Source organism: Hyla sarda, chromosome 4, assembly GCF_029499605.1.
Source record: "Hyla sarda isolate aHylSar1 chromosome 4, aHylSar1.hap1, whole genome shotgun sequence".
Classification (NCBI taxonomy): Eukaryota; Metazoa; Chordata; class Amphibia; order Anura; family Hylidae; genus Hyla; species Hyla sarda.
Window position 1 is genome coordinate 164,880,706 of NC_079192.1, and position 17,317 is coordinate 164,898,022.

General features: G+C 39.8%; 2 protein-coding genes across 3 annotated transcripts in view; one reads left to right on the top strand and one right to left on the bottom strand.

The window, feature by feature from the left end:
• MAN2C1 (mannosidase alpha class 2C member 1) overlaps positions 1 to 11,115 on the top strand; it is a 65,473-nt gene extending 54,358 nt beyond the window's left edge. The window contains exons 22-26 of one of the 2 annotated variants that reach the window (XM_056572590.1): positions 627 to 736; positions 3,799 to 3,878; positions 4,687 to 4,832; positions 7,899 to 8,002; positions 9,618 to 11,115. In XM_056572590.1, coding sequence (XP_056428565.1) covers positions 627 to 736; positions 3,799 to 3,878; positions 4,687 to 4,832; positions 7,899 to 8,002; positions 9,618 to 9,735 — 558 coding nt within the window. In that variant the 3' untranslated portion in view covers positions 9,736 to 11,115. Of the gene's footprint in view, positions 1 to 626; positions 737 to 3,798; positions 3,879 to 4,686; positions 4,833 to 7,898; positions 8,003 to 9,617 lie in introns of those variants that run through there. The other variant, XR_008892528.1, reaches the window with a different exon arrangement.
• A 1,584-nt stretch (positions 11,116 to 12,699) lies between these two features.
• The window catches only part of LOC130368642 (long-chain fatty acid transport protein 2-like), a 38,596-nt gene continuing 33,978 nt past the window's right edge, over positions 12,700 to 17,317 (bottom strand). Inside the window, exon 10 of the mRNA XM_056572593.1 lies at positions 12,700 to 15,466. Within this exon, the coding sequence (XP_056428568.1) occupies positions 15,290 to 15,466 (177 nt within the window). The 3' untranslated portion in view covers positions 12,700 to 15,289. The remainder of the gene's footprint in view (positions 15,467 to 17,317) is intronic.

Genomic DNA, 17,317 nt, shown 5'->3' on the forward strand with positions numbered 1-17,317 from the left:
CCAACATACCGCAACCTATTGTGTGCATACTTGTCGATTTTTGCACTTAATGTTTGGAGTATATTCACACTCATAGGATAAACACACAGCGAATAACGCACTAATGGTAGGATCCAACCCATTCTGTAATACTAACAGATGATATCCATGCCGGGTTTTTATAATTACTACCTATGTCAGGTATTTTATCATGTGACCATCGAGTCTCTATTTTAAATTTGCATGTTGGTCTGTTGAATTTAGTCTACGTTTAAGCTCAAGAGAGAGCGAAACGCGTCAGATTACCACAGTCCTGTGATGTCTGTTTCCTTGCTATGGCATGAATAAAAGCAATCTTTTAGAGCATACCTGGTGCCGGACAATCCTTCCTTCTATACGCTGTTGAAGCCGGGGCGGGACCGGCGGGTCCGTGACAGCACAGGTGTGTCGGAGATTCGGCTCCGGAGGTGAGCGGACACCACTGCATTTGGATCCTTTGGATAGGGGATAAAATGTTTTTGCCCGGAATATCCCTTTAAGTGTGTGCAGGGCTATGTTCCCTCATGTTTAGTTTATTTGCACCCATTATTATGAGGATTTCATGTATGTGTTACATATCAATACATATAACTTTGTTTCGTCTTCAGGTTTGGGCACATCGATGGATGGATCTGTCAGAGCACGGTTTTGGTATAGCTGTTCTAAATGACTGTAAATATGGTTGTTCAGTGCTTGGGAACACTCTCAGCCTTTCCTTGTAAGTCATTGTCAGCATTTTCTCTAATCTCTCTTAGGGTGGGTTCACATTACGTTTTCCCCCATACTGGAGCGCATACGGCAGTGGGGAGTTAAATACTTGCGCTCCCGTATTCATTTAAATGAGCTGACCAGAGTGAAACGGCTCATTTTTGCTTGACCACGGTTTTAGGTCCGGTTGTAAAAGCGCATACGGGGCAAAAATGAGCCGTCCGGACCGAATGTTTGGCTCCGGTCGGCTCATTTAAATGAATTTTTAAAAACAGTATACAGTTTAAAAACGCATACAGTTTACTTTTTCCCCTACTGTTCCAATTGTTTTTTTGCCATACGGTTTTCTTTAGAAAAACGGATTGAAAACAGTATGGCAAAAACGTGATGTGAACCCAGCCTTAAGTCGTTGTCAGCGTTTTCTCTATATACAGTGTACTGCATACTTATTACTACATCCTGTGTCTACAATGTATTTATTATCTATGGCATGCTTATATGTTCAGTATCTATGCTGTTCTACTTATTTTTTACTCGCCATTGTCCTGTATCTTCTTTGTTCTTCTAACTTACTACCTGCTCTGTCCACATGGTATTCCTACCTTATCATCCCCTATACTCAGCTGTGAGCAAGAGAATTACAGCAAGTGCTAAGATATATGTGAAATATAACATGTTTTACATTGCAATACTGCTATAGAGAAAAATAGATGTTCTTAGCTTACCATTTGATGTAGATATGCCCCTTTTGGGCTAGCACTAAGCCTACTGCAGTGTTTCCCAACCAGGGTGCCTCCATCTGTTGCAAAACTACAACTCCCAGCATGCTAGAAGTTGTAGTTTAGCAACAGCTGGAGGCACCCTGGTTGGGAAACACTGGCCTACTGTTTCTGGGCATGTAAAATCCAGCTGTTTCTTGCTTAACCCCTTAACACAGGGTTTTTTCATTTTTTCCTCCTTACCTTTTAAAAATCATAACCCTTTCAATTTTGAACCTAAAATTCCACATTATGGCTTATGTTTTGCGCCACCAATTCTACTTTTCAATGACATTAGTCATTTTACCAAAAAGCCACAGCGAAACGGAAAAAAAAATTAATTGTGCGACAAAATTGAAGAAAAAAATACCATTTTGTTACTTTTGGGGGCTTCCTTTTCTACGCAGTGCAGTTTTCGGTAAAAATGACACCTTTTCTATATTCTTTAGTTCCATACAATTACAATGATACCCTACTTATATAACTTTGATTTTGTCGGACTTCTGGAAAAAATTATAACTACATGCAGGAAAATGTATACGTTTAAAATTGTCATATTTTGACCCCTATAACTTTATTTTTCCACATACGGGGCGGTATGAGGGCTCATTTTTTTTGCGCCGTGATCTTATTTTTTTAGCAGTACCATTTTTGTATTGATCGGACTTTTTGATCGCTTTTTATAAATTTTTTCATGATATAAAAAGTGACTGAAAATACTCTATTTTGGACTTTGGAATATTTTTGCGCGTACGCCATTGACCATGCAGTTTAATTAACAATATATTTTTATAGTTCGGACATTTCTGCACGTGGCGATACCACATTTGTTTATTTTTATTTACATATTTACACTTTTTTTATGGGAAAAGGGGGGGGGGGATTCTTAACTTTTTTTTTCAAATTTTTTTTTGCAATGTTAGTGGTCCTGATCAGCCCGACTGAGCTGCTGGGAGTGTGTTTTTGTTACTTTAGATTCGTTGATCAACTTTGAATGCCGCATCTAAAGGGTTAATAGCGCGCGACACGCTATTAGCACAGGGTCCTGGCTTTCATTAACCGCCGGGACTGACCCGTTATAGACCGGGTGCAGGGCGTACAGGTACGCCCTACGTCCTTAAGAGGTTAAAAACACCCGGGGGAATGGTTGAACAAGTTACTGCAGTAGTTTCTACTGTGTTCTCCTAATTTTTTATTTTTAAACCTGCTACTGCTGTTTTGTATTTTTTGTGTATACTTCAGTTACCTGTTACCACTGTCCTCTATCCGAAGCATGCTCCTTACTTACAACCTGTTACTCAGAAGTGTCCCTTTAAAGCTAGGGCTACACAGAGACTTTTTTGTATTCTTACTGATTTAAACAGTTGAGCTATAGATTGTGGATTGCAGCGGTCACAAGGTCTACAAAATTGTCATTTGTAGCCTTAGCCTTTCAAATGGGAGGGAGAAGGAAAAATTCTGGTAATCATTATATAAATATCAAAGAACTGCTGTGCATGCATTTCCCTTACTGTATGTAATAGAAATGTGTCTTACACACAAGAAAAGTGAATAAGATAAGAGAATATTGTCCCTGTCATATGGAAAAATGTAAAGCAGAGACCTAAAACAAGCAAAAATTCCATCATCAAGTTCAATGCATCTTGATGTATTTCAGAAGAACATATAGAAAAAAAAAAACAGCAATGTTTTCGACCTTTGTGACAAATTCAGGTCTTTGTCAAGCCTTAAAGTGTACCTGACACTTTAAAAAACGTATTACATGTCATAGAGACAAATTAAAAGTTTTGATCAGTTGTGGTCTGGATATTCAGACCCTGACTGATCGCTAGAATGAGCAGGGAGAGAAGCACATATGAGACAATCTCATAGACTTACATCTTAAATTTGTCTCACTTAGCTCTCACTTCTCCTGGCTTATTGTAGAGATCGGTTGGGGTTTGAACACTCAGACCCCAACCAATGAAATATTTGACTCTACAACAAGTTTTTTTTAAAGAGACAGTGACCATTTAAGGGTCCAGACATTGCTGTTTTTCAGTATGTACTGCTTAAATAAATCAAGACTCATTGAATGTCATACTAAAATCTACTGGATCTTAGTGCATGTGGTTTTGTCTCTTTGAAATGTGAAAGTTTTTTTCCAAATGACAGGGACACTTTTAATGGGGTTGTCCCAGCAACTAGAAACTACAATGCTCACTAACTAAAATGTACATACAAAGCTGTAGAAAGCCGAGCCCTAAGCACATAAAATTGTGGTACTTTGAGGAGTTTATTTAAATAGTTTTTTATTTTATGTTTGCTTTATTAGACTGAGAGCCCCCAAATCCCCTGATTCCACTGCTGATATTGGACAACATGAGTTTTCCTATGCACTTATGCCTCATGAGAGTATGTATCTGGTTATAAAAGAACAGTTTTGTATAAATGTTTTTTTTTTTGCTAAAATTAACTGATTTCTTTGTAGAAATTGTTACGTTATGGTATTTTATTTTTGCATTTATTGTATTTATACTATTAACAATTTAAATATGTTTTAGTCACAAGCATTCCAACAAAAACCTTCCTTTTCATCAAGCCATTTGGGGCTCGCCAATTTTAAGCCTCATAAGTATGAAGCATTTTTTTCATACCCACCTTCGAAAAGCTATAACGTTTTTAGTTTTTAATCAACCTGACCATATTTCAGTAGTTTCATTTTGAGAACTGCTCAATATAAAGCATCAATGATATACTGCATGGTAAACTCCCTAAAAACTAAACAAAAAAAATCTATGGCATTTTATTTCCATTCCACCCACTTTTAAAGAGTTTTTTTTCTTCATTATATAGTACAATAAATTGACCCCTTAAGGACACAGTGATTTAAATTTTTTTTGCATTTTTTTATTTCTCCTTACCTTCTAATAGCCATAACACTTTTAATTTTCCACTTACAGGCCCATATGATGGCTTGTTTTTTGCACCACCAATTGTACTTTGTACCAACGTCACTCATTTTTACATTTACAAATTTACATTGAAGCAAAAAACTATATATTTGATAGGCAAAACTGAAAAAAAATAGTATTTTGTAATTTTTGGGGCTTCTGAAATCTAAAAAAGAGTGTATAGCTTTGTGTTTTTCCTTGTTCTGTTTGTTGTACATTACTCCCTTTAACCAATAAAGGATCTATAGCTACTTATATCTTCCTATCAGGATCACTTCAAGAAGCTGGTGTAATTCAGCATGCATATAATTTCTGCATGCCGCTTCTCACCACCTCCGCACCATCTACACAGCATGTGTCCTGGAGTGCTTTTACTGTACTTTCTCCAGCCATAGTGTTAGAAGCTGTAAAACGAGTAAGTACACTTAGTTTCCTCTTCTGATCAATGTGTGAATTGTTAGCGCATACACTTACTAGACAAGGTCTACTCTTATCTTTTTCTAATGTTATTTTATGGAATTTGTAAAATGACTTTTTTGTATGAGGAGATCTGCATAACATTAGAGCCCTTTTACAGAGTAGATATACTCTGTGAGTGCATTTGTTTGCAGATCTGTATGAGCATGTATTACGTGCATTTTTCCATCGTGTCAAGATATCCTCCTATTTGTGCTAACATTTTAGCAAATTCAAATAGACGTTGTAAAGAGTACTGCAGCCATAGACAACTTATCCCCTTATCCCCTATTCTCAGGATAGGGGATAAGTGTCTGATCGCAGGGGTTCCAACTGCTGGAACCCCGCCCGCAATCTACTGTACAGGGACTCAGCATTGCTGCAGCTAATCCTTGTGTCGTCGACATCACCCAAGTAGACACACACCCCCTCCATTCAGCTCTATGGGAGAGGCGGGGATGCACGAATGCTGCATCTTCACCTCTCCCATAGAGATAGATGGAGGAGGCGTTTTAGCCGCGGTGTTATGCTGCGGCTGACACGCCTCCTGCAGAGCTGGGGTCCTGTACAGTAGATGGCGGGTGTCCCAGTGTTCGGACCCACCATAAGCAGACACTTATCCCCTATCCTGTGGATAATGGATATGTTTTATTAATTTTCCTTAAAGGGGTACTCCACTTATAAAGTTAGGGGATCAGTGTTTGATTGTGAGGCGGTCCAACCTCTGTGGCAGTTGGTATTGTCAAAACACCCCAATATGAGTCCAATATGAAAAAAAATTATGCCTGTATTAACCCTGTAGGTAATTCTTGACACAAATGATAAGTATGAAGGCACATAGTTTAAAATATACAACATGACATTCCTACTTTACATCACCAAGTCGGTAAATAAAGAATTTGAAAGAATTCCTGCTATGAAAAGAAGAAACGTCCGTAGCTGAGAGACACTTGCCAATAAGAAAGGGGGTAGGAAGTAGAGGGCAAATAACACCCCATAGGACTGTGAGCCTCTGAATCGGTAGCTTCTACAGAAGTGAATTTTTCAACGCTTTACACATTTTGTAGACACACCTCTCGAGGCAAACTATAAATAACACACTACACCAATGTGTTAAGGTACAGCTCACCCACTAGCCTCCACTGCGACTCAGACGAGACCGGACCCACGTCTCATGTAATATGAACAAGAAGCAAGCAAAGTCCAGCGCAGTCTCGATGCAATACGTTTTTTTTATTTTTTTATTCAGCAATCAGCCAACAGGTACCTGGTCTCTAAGTTGGCTGATTGCTGAATAAAAAGAAACATATTGCGTCAAAACTGCGCTGAACTTTGCTTGCTTCTTGTTCATAAATAATACACGTGTTGCCATATCATGAACGATGTGGGGAGTAGAGTGAAGCCAGTCCTGGGCAATGAGTTTCCTTGCTAAATATAGGATTCTTAAAATTCCCACATCAGGTCCAACTAGTTCCTCACTACAACCATTAAGGGCCAGTACACAACATTTGGATGTTAGAGGCAGCTAAGTCTCATATACCTAATGTATAATATCGAACACCTCTCGCCAGAATGAAAGAAGAAACGGGCATTTCCAGATCATGTGCAACAGAGTAACATCAACCTAGGACAAAAGGAGTCTGAGCGCAAGCCAAGTCTATGCAGTAAGAGGAGTGTTCTTTGCACTCTATGTAGTAGAAAGCGTTGTGATCACCGTCCAGCTTCAGAAAGTGGTCCATTTCACCATAGAGGATATCTCAAATGGTACTTACACAGGAGTTCACCATTAAGGCAGGAGATAACTCACGAGGAGTCCAGAGACGTAACTAACGTCTCAAATGAGTAAAAAGAATGGACACCCATTGACCTTGATCTGCCCTGCACCTCAACAGCATGACAAAGTTGCAAATAACTGTAAAAAGAGGTACACGGCAGATCAAAGCCAGTTTGAAATAGCTGAAATTACTTAAATTCTCCATCAGAAAACAATTGAACTAATTAAACAATACCACTATATTCCCAGAATGAGTAGTCTGGATGGAGCCCCAGTGGCATAAATAAATATATACTCGCGTATAAGCCTAGTTTTTCAGCACGATTTTTCGTGCATAAAACGCCCCCCTCGGCTTATACTTGAGTGAACTCTCTGCCTGTCAATCCATTCTCAGTGGTCTTCAACCTGCGGACCTCCAGATGTTGCAAAACTACAGCTCCCAGCATGCCTGGACAGCCATCGGCTGGTCCGCAGGTTGCAGACCACTGCGGCCTTCGTCATCATCCAGACCCCCCTTTAGTTTTCTACTCACCTCCCCACGGTGGGAAGGAAGGGTGAACTGGTCTGTGACGTCCCTGCGCATGAACGTCCCTGTGCGTCGTCGTCAAGGCAACGTCACTAGTCCGGGGCCGGCCCGGAGCGGAGAAGAGGGCATCCCGGTGAAGATGGACAGCCTGAAACGACTAACCCTCTCCACCGGATGGTCCCTGCAGCATAGATGGCCCGGACCAGCTCACCCTTCTTTCCCACCGAGGGGAGGGGAGTAGAAAACTAAAGGGGGGTCTGGATGATGATGAAGGAAGCAGTGGTCTTCAACCTGCAGACTTCCAGAGGTTTCAAAACTACAACTCCCAGCGTGCCCGGACAGCCATCGGCTGTCCGGGCATGCTGAGAGTTGTAGTTTTGCAACATCTGGAGGTCCGCAGATGTTGAAGACCACTGAAGGGATTAACAGACGGTGATGATGTATTTCCCACCCTAGGCTTATAGTCGAGTCAATAACTTTTCCTGGGTTTTTGGGTTGAAATTAGGGGTCTTGGCTTATATTCGGGTCGGCTTATACTCGAGTATATACGGTACATCTCTCCACTCCCAGAAAAGACTTGGCTTTGGAATAGTCAGGTCTTGTGAGAGAGCCTATTACTTGATAGTATGATTAATCCATTAATACTAGCAATAGAAAGATAAAAATTAATCAAAGGAATAACATTTTTCTAGCTATAATTTTGTAATACTTATTTGTTATGACAGGCAGAGAAGAAGCCAAACTTCCTTGTGCTGAGGCTTTATGAGTCTTATGGGAGCACTGTAGATACCTGGTTGCAGACCTCACTCCAGGTTCAAGAGGCTTTCTTGTAAGTATATATAAAGTTTATTACAAACTTTGTGGACGATAAAAATTATTGAATGTAGTGTAAAATGAATAACTCAGTGCTTCCATATGTATTTAGAATTAGGTAGTAGATATCTGTTAAACATTTCAGTTTTGTAGTGTAAGCTGCTATCACAGATACATTGAGCCTTATGGATAAAAGTCAATCTAACAGAAAAATTTCAGTATTGCCTATAGCAAGCATTCCAATCACTGCTGTTATTCACAAATCTTTGAAAAAATTAAAGCCGCAATTATTTTTTTTATGGTCGACACTGAGCTGACATAGCTTACTTATCTGTAAAGCGCAACTGTCACATCAAAAAAGAACTTTAAAACTGTGTCCACTATGTAAAAGCTGTGTACACATGTTATGTAACCATACCTTTGGCTGCTTTGTTTGTGCCTATATTAATCTAAAATTAACTTTTTCATACAGTCAACAACAGTAGGAGAGGCAAGGCCAGGGGCCCACAATGCCCTGGGGTTGACATGCCTCTTCGCTCTACGAAGGCGCTTGACCCGCTGTGCCGTGCATGGACTGTTGCTTACTAATACGGCATGCGGTGAGATGTGTCTTGAAGTGATCCTGGCTCAGCGAGGGTGCCTGGTAATAGAGGGTGGAAGCGCACACAGACACATCTCACCCCACCACATATTTGTAGGCAATGACACATGCACTGGCATAGTGGAGAGAGGCATGGCGGCCCTGGAGCATTGCATACACTTGGCCACACCTCTTCCACTGTTGCTCACTATCTGAAAAAGTGAATTTTTGCATTATAAAGGTACAGAAGAAGCACCCAATGGTATGGCTGCATTATATTTGTACACTGCTTTAACTTAGTGGGCATAGTTTTAGGGTAGGGTCACAATGAACAGATGCGCAGTGTATTTTACACTGCAGATCTGCCGATGACCCGACCCTATATTGTGCCTCCAGCTGTCCCCCACTCCCGCGTCCTGCTCGCAGAGGCAATGCGCCACTCCGAGCAGCCACACAGGCCTTCGAGTCGCCACAAGTACTCGGTGCACTCACATACATTGTGGAGCGGCCTCAATGTCTGAGTACACGCGCATGCAGGGGGTGACTTGCAAGTCCCTGTGTGGCTGCTCAGAGCGGCGCATTGCCTCTGCGAGCAGGACACGGGGAGAACAGCTGGAGGCACAATATAGGGTCATCGGCGGATACGCAGCCTACAATGCGCTGCGGAACTGTTATGTGGGACCCTACGTGGGTAACAGCTCTCTATATATCCACACAAAGTAGAACTGGCGCTGGGTATTTTATTTTATTTTTTTACTTTAGTTCAGGACATTCACCAGACAGGATTACGTTTGCTTTGTTTTGTTGTTTAGATTTTTCGGTCTGAAGAATGGTTTATTTATTTTTTTTAAATATGGGATTTTATTTTTAATATCTTTTAAAAACATTTTAACATTTTTGTATATATTTTTTTTTATTATTGTCCTTTTAGCTCCTCTAGGGGAGCACAAGGCATTTTCTGCTTGATGATATCTTGTGTTCATTAGACCAGGATGCAAAATACCAGAGCAACAGAATTCTTATTACAAACTAATGTTCTTGCTCCTCTCAGGTGTGACCTTCTGGAACGGCCACGCAGCAGTCAGCCGCTTATGATAGAGAATCAGGGAGTGAAACTTTCCTTCACTCCATTCAAAGTGTTAACTCTTCTCTTGGTTTTACAGCGATAGCTTTTTAGTAAACACTTAAATATCTCAAGTGATTTATGTTTCTTATAATTTGTATTTTCTGCCAAAGAGGTACTCCATTGCCCCAGCGTTCATAACATTTAGTTCCGAAAGCTGGGTGCAGGCTGCGGGGTCGTGACGTCACGCCACGCCCCTCGTGATGTCATGCCACACCCCCTTAATGCAAGTCTCCCATAGACTTGCATTGAGGGGGCGTGCGCGTGATGTCACGACCCCCAAAGCCCGCACCCAGCTTTCAAAACAAAATGTTACGAACGCTGGGGCAGTGGAGTACCCCTTTAAAGAGGACCTGTCATCTCTCCTAACTGGTCTGTTTTAGTAAATTCTGATATTTTTCATAAAATGCTTCGAATGTAAACTGAAGAATTTATAGTGTCCCTGCGCTGTCTGACATTGTCCAATCAGCACTGCCAGCTTCAATTTGTAGGAAAACACTCCTTGACAAGGGAAATGTTAACACCCAGTTGTTAACTTATTCATAACTGTGCATGAAGAATAACACAGAGGAACAGCACCACAGAGAATAGAACTAGTTACTAAAACAGGTCAGGAGGGTGTATTTACATGTACAGTATCCTGTGCATATTTGATGCACTGGATTTGAAGCTGCATATTTGATGCTGTGTTCAGTCATTTAGTTTACATTGAAATCTGCAGTTTCAAATCCTGCGCATCAAATTTGCGTAGGATACTGTATGTGTGAATAGACCCTAAAGTGGACCAAAGTAATTCTCTTTTTTTTACTTTTTTTTATTACTAATGTTCTTAAAGGGGTACTCCGGTGGAATTTTTCTTTTTAAATCAACTGGTGCCAGAAAGTTAAACAGATTTGTAAATTACTTCTATTTAAAAATCTTAATCAGTCCAGAGGAAGTTCTTTTCTTTTTAATTTATTTTCTGTCTGGCCACAGTGCTCTCTGCTGACACCTCTGTCCATATTAGGAACTGTCCAGAGCAGGAGCAATCCCCATAGCAAATCTCTCCTGCTCTGGACAGTTCCTGATTCAGACAGAGGTGTCAGCAGAGAGCACTGTGTTCAGACTGAAAAGAACTCCAGACAGAAGTACAACTTCCTGTGGAGCATACAGCAGCTGATAAATACTGGAAAGATTACGATTTTTAAATAGAAGAAATTAACAAATCTGTTTAACTTTTTGGCACCAGTTGATAAAAAAAAAAATAGATTTCCACAGGAGTACCCCTTTAAGATGGGGTACTGGCAGTATGCAGGCCTTTGACATAATGATGTGATTATTCTGTGACTGAAAATGTAATATTGAACACTATTGTTTACCTGCATACTATTTTTTTTTTTTTTGCACTGCAAATATCAGACATTCAATAGAATAAAATAAATTTCTCATAAATTTCAGTCAGACGTCTTGTATTTTCATGTTTTTTTCCCCCTTTTTTTATTTCATCGTTATTTATATACAATGCCAAGTTATTTATTTATGTATTCATTTTAATCCTTTTTCCATGTGGAACATTCAGGCCCAAGATACATTTATCCTTTACAGCAGTGTTTCCCAACCCAGTCCTCAAGGCACACCAACATTCCGGGTTTTTTCACTTACTCCATTGGAATAGAACAGGGAAAAATTTACTGTTGGTGTGCCTTGAGGACTGGGTTGGGAAACACTGCTTTACAGGATTCCATTGCTTTACCCCTTAAAGACGCAGGGCATACCTGTACGCCCCCGTACCTGAGTCAGGGCATACAGGTAACAACCTGCATTTCTCTGGTCCCCACCGCTCACCGGGCAGGGACCAGGCTGGGATGCCTGCTGAGATCGTTCAGCAGGCATCTTAGCACATTGCAATGCCAGTGTGACCCCCGCCACCCCCCACAAATCGGCGATCGCCGCAGATCGCCGGTAAATACAAACTGGCGATCTGAAGCGATTTTGGGTCCCCCACATTGGAAAGAAATCCCAGGAAAAATGCAGTGTGTGTCACAGGAAGGGGATTCGAAAGGACACCACCACTCAGTGTGACACTTGCCCCGATCATCCAGGCCTCTGCATTAGAGATTGCTTCAGGGAGTATCACACTTCCATGGAGTTCTTGCTCATGAGCTCTGTTATATTTCCAGGTGACAATTCGGAGTCACATGTTAGTTGTTCCCAGAAAGATGAAGCAGAGTATAGGATGAAAATTGCAATTTTCAAAAGCTACTCTTCATCCATTCTTGGAAAAAAAATTTAGGAAACACCTGTGCATTCAAAATGTCCTCTTTACCCCTATACCCATTCCTCAGGGTGGTGTACTTTCTGTAATGGTGTCACATGTGGGTGTTTCATTTTTGTATTTTCCTCTGAATGTATGTAACCGTCAGCTACTGATATGCCATAGGCCACAAAAACAAAGTGACCTCTATGACTTCTGAGCCTTGTTGTGCGCCCACCCAGCATGTTACCCCATATGTGGATGTATTTCCATAGTCAGGAGAAAAAGCCCTCCAAAATTTGTAACCCAATTTCTCCCATTACCCCTTTTGAAAATCAAAAAAATTGGGTAACCCCAGCATTTTAGTGTTAAAAAATTAAAGTTTTCAATTTATGGCCCACTGTTCAAAAAACCTGTGATGTGTAAGCACTCACTTTACCCCTTGTTACCTTCCTTAAGGGGTGTAGTTTCAAAATTGTGGTCACTTGCCGTTTTAAAATGTTTTTATTTAAAAAAAAAAATATTTATTTTTAGATTTTATGTCAGAACCTCAACCATTGCAGTGCAAATCACCACTTTAGGCCTCAAATCTCATTGGTGCTGTCTCACTCCTAAACACTGTTTTGCAGCCGCATAGTGCTTTACCGCCATATATGGGGTATTTCCTTATTCTGGAGAAATTGGGCTACAAATTTTGTGGAGCTTTTTTTTCTCTTACTACTTGTGAAACTAAAAAAATGTTGGCTAATACCAGCAATTCAGTGTTAAAAATCAATTTTTTTTTTACTTTTACAGCCCACTGCTCAAAAAATATGTGAGGTGGAAGTACTCACTATAACCCTTGTTACGTTCCTTAAGGGGTGAAGTTTCTAAAATGGTGTCACGTGTGGGGTTTCTGCTGTTCTTGCACAATGGGGGCTTTGTAAACTTACATGGCCCCCGACTTCAATTCTAACAAAATTTTCACTCCAAAAGCCCAATGGCGCTCCTTCTTTTCTGAGCATTGCAGTGCACCCACAGAGCACTTTACATCCACATATGGGGTATTTTCTTTCTCAAGCGAAATTGCACTACAAATTATGGGGGGCTTTTTTTCCATATTACCCCATATGAAAATGAAACATTTGGGGTAACACTATCAATATAGTGCAAAAAATTAAATTTTTCACTTTTACGGCCCACTGTTAAAAAAACTTGTGAGGTGTAAGTTACATAGTTAGTAGTACAGTCGAAAAAAGACATATGTCCATCAAGTTCAACCAGTACTCACTGTAACCCTTGTTACATTCCTGGAGGGGTGTAGTTTCCAAAATGGTGTCACATGTGGGGGGTTTCTGCTGTTCTGACATCATGGGAGCTTTGTAAATGCACATGGCCCCGACTTCAATTTCAGCAAAATTCTCTCTCCAAAAGTCCAATGGTGCTCCTTCTGTTCTGAGACCTGTAGTGCACCAGCAGAGCACTTAACGTCCACATATGATGCATTTTCTTAATCGGGAGAAATTGGGCTTCAAATATTGGGGTCCATTTTCTCCTATTACACCATGTGAAAATGAAAAATTTGGAGTAACACCATCATTTTAGTGTTAAAAATAAAATTTTTCATTTTCTCGTCCAAATTCAACGCAAAGTTGTCAAACACCTGTGAGGTGTTAAGCCTCACTGTACCCATTGTTACGTTCCTTCAGGGGTGTAGTTTCCCAAATAGTTTGCCATATGTAGGTTTTTTTTGCTGTTCTGGCACCCTGGGGACTTGCTAAGTGCAACATGCCCCCCAAAAACTATTTCAGCAAAGTTCTTTTTTCAAAAAGCCAAATTTTGCTCTTTCTCTTATGAGCATTGTATCCAGCAGCGCATTTAATGTCCACATATGGGTTATTTCCATACTCGGAAGAAATGGGGTTTTAAAATTTTGGGGGGAATTTTCTCCCATTACCCCTTGTGAAAAAGAAAAATGTGGGGTAACACCATCATTTTAGTGTTAAAAATTTTTTTTTCCATTTTTACATCCAACTTCAATGCTAAGTCCTCAAACACCTATGAGGCTCACTATACCCCTTGTTATGTTCCTTGAGGGTTGTAGTTTCCCAAATAGTGTGCCATGTGGGGATTTTTTTCACTGTTCTGGCACCATGGGGGCTTCCTAAATACAACATAGCCCCCAAAAACCACGACAGCAAAATTCTCTCTCCAAAATCCTACAGGTGCTCTTTCCCTCTTGAGCCATATTGTGAGCCCGCAGAGCACTTTATGTCAACATAAAGGAGGTATTTCCATATTTGAGAGAAATTGGGCTACAAATTTTGGGGGGGCTTTTTCTTCTCATACCACTTTTAAAAATGAAAAAAATGGGGCTACAAGAACATGTTAGTGTAAAAAAAATGCAGATTTTAATTTTTCTCCTCCATTTTGCTGCTATTCTTGTGAAACACCTAAAGGGTTAACAAACTTTCTGAATGTCATTTTAAATACATTGAGGGGTGCAGTTTTTAGAATGGGGTCATTTATGGGGTATTTCTCCCAGAAAGGCCCCTCAAATCCACTTCAAACTTAACTGGTCCCCGAAAAATTCAGATTTGGAAATCTTTTTGAAAATTTAGAAAATTGCTGCTGAACTTTGAAGCCCTCTGATGTCCTCAAAAAGTAAAAACATGTCAACTTTATGATGCCAACATAAAGTAGACATATTGTATTTGTGAATCAATATATAATTTATTAGGAATGTCCGTTTTCCTTACAAGCAGAGAGTTTCAAAGTTAGAAAAATGTTAAATTTTCGTGAAATTTGGGGATTTTTCACCAAGAGAGGATGTAAGTAACGACGAAAATTTACCACTATGTCAAAGTGGAATATGTCACGAAAAAACAGCCTCGGAATCAGAATGAAAAGTAAAAGCATTCCAGAGTTATTAATGCATAAAGTGACAGTGGTCATATGTGCAAAATTGCATTCATTAATTTGACTGGAGAAGACTGCTGGAATAACCCAACAGTAGTATAAAAAAGATATTTACTAAGTTCCTTGAGTAAATGTGCTAAAAGCAATACTTTGGCTAAATCTACCAGTGGGCACAATAATGTACAAAAGGTTACATACAGGGTTATATAATCAGTGCACTGGTTTTCTCTATACTTAGGTCCTAACATTAAATATAGGTCATGTGAGACTCATTATATACAATATGCACAATGATCATTTATTTATGTGACACTTTATATTTGTATCAGTCATGCTAAAATACCCTATTATGTCCAGTCATCAGTTTTTATCTTTGATTTATCAAAATGTTTGTAGAAAGTCCAGGAGATTATGATACACACAAATAAGATTACAATGGGAATGCTATGATCGAGGTGCGGGACTAGTATTAAAGTTTCAGTTTCTTTTCCAAGATATCATTGTAAACGTGGGGATCCATTGGTTTGTATCTTTTTTCGGTCTCGTCTAACATGTATAGTGGATCATTTATTGTGAGTGGATTAAAGCCCTCCTTGACCAATTCCACTTTACGCTGCTTGTAGGTTCCGGTAACTTCAATACAGTCCTGGAAATTCAAGGAACACTTTATTAGTCTTCGCAGTTTAAGCCCTTACTGACCTGACAAATTTCTGAATTTCATAATAATAATAAATAGAATAGTTTTTTCTATGAAACTGAATTCACAACAACTCAGGAATAAGTTTTTTTATTTTTTTTCAGATATTTATTATTAAAGGTTTCCCAGACAAACTTGTATGCCCAGAAGTTTCTCGTCGAAAACCCCTCATTCATTTATACCTAGCTGCAGATGAACTTCATGAACACTTACATCTCCTCTGTAGGCACAAAAGGAGATGGTCATATTTTGGAGCTTTTGTTTATAGGACTATAGAAGAAACCATCCACAATGGCCTACTAGAAGATGGACAACTTGAACTACACCAGATGTGCTGCTTTGCCATGTCTAGGACATGTTTTAAGATAGTATTTAGGGTTCCTGTTACATTTCCCGACATGCACAGTAAATGAGCGTTGTTCCATAGATTGGTTCTCATTTACAGAACCTGTTACAAGGCTCCACAAGTGTTAGGGCAAGGCTGCACGAATGATCGCTGGATCATTCTTGAGGCTCTATGCTTCCATCAAACCATGTGTTTTTAACCTGTCAAAAAGAAGCAATGGCCAATAAACCAGCATTTGCTCAAACATCCAGTGATCGCTGGTCCTATTACAAAGGGCAATATCAGCCTGTTTGGCCAGGAGTCTCTTCATGTAATAGGACCCTTTTCTTTAATATAGTGATAATGGGGAATACTTATCAAAACCTGTGTAGAGGAAACATTGACCAGTTGTTTCTTTCAAATTGTTTCTTTCATTTTAAAGAGGCCTTTGAAAAATAGAAGACGCAATCTGCCAGGGGCAACTGGTCAACTTTTCCTCTGCACGAGTTTTGAAAAATCTTCCTCAATGAGCGTACACCTCAAAATGACTTCCATGTTGTTGGTTCTTCAACATTTGTCTAATCCTCTTAGTCCATTTTATAGAATGACCTAATTTCCACCAGTACTTACGAAGAGTGCAAGTTATGACATCAGGGTTAACACACAGGCTTAAACAGTTTGAAGAGGGGGACCTCTAGAAGGCATCCCCCCCCCCCCCACACACACACACACACACACAATCTGTGTGGGAGAGGAGTATGAGTCCCATCATGGAAATAAAGGGACAAGAATAATAAATACTGATAGTATGTTAGAAGTGTAAAGGAAAAAGCAGAAACCCCATAATAAGGCCAATAAACATGGCAGAGGAGTAATCGTTATCAATGAAACACACTCCGCTTGAGTCACAGTTTAGTGGGGTACCGCAGGGCACACTACTGGCCCCTCTTCTTTTCAATATGTATAGTAGAAATTCAATAATTGCAAAAGATACTAAGCTTTGTAAGGTAATCCACACAGAAGAGGATAAAATAATACCACATTGGAATTTGGGAGGCTGGAGGCTTTGAAGAAGAAACAGATTAAGTTTAATGTATATAAATGTAAGGTTATGTACTTGAGTTAAGTCTACAGCAAACAAAATATTTTGGGCCTTATTTTGGTCAGTAGTTTTACCAATACCAGTAGTGGAACCAACATAGAGAAAAACCATGATTAAAAGATTTCGATATTTTGGACCCTCCTCTGGTTTTGTAAAAAAAATAAGGCCAAAAATATTGTATGTGAACACAGCCACATAGGATAATACTCTTAAAAATACTCTGTAAAACTGCTACTGAAAAACACTTTTGGTGGATGGTAATCTTAATTTAGGGACCAGTGCCAGACAGCAGCTGCCAAGGCCCCCAAAACCATGCCCACTTGCATTGGCCAATGGCCACATGATTGTGCCGGTAAATCATGTACCACATGTA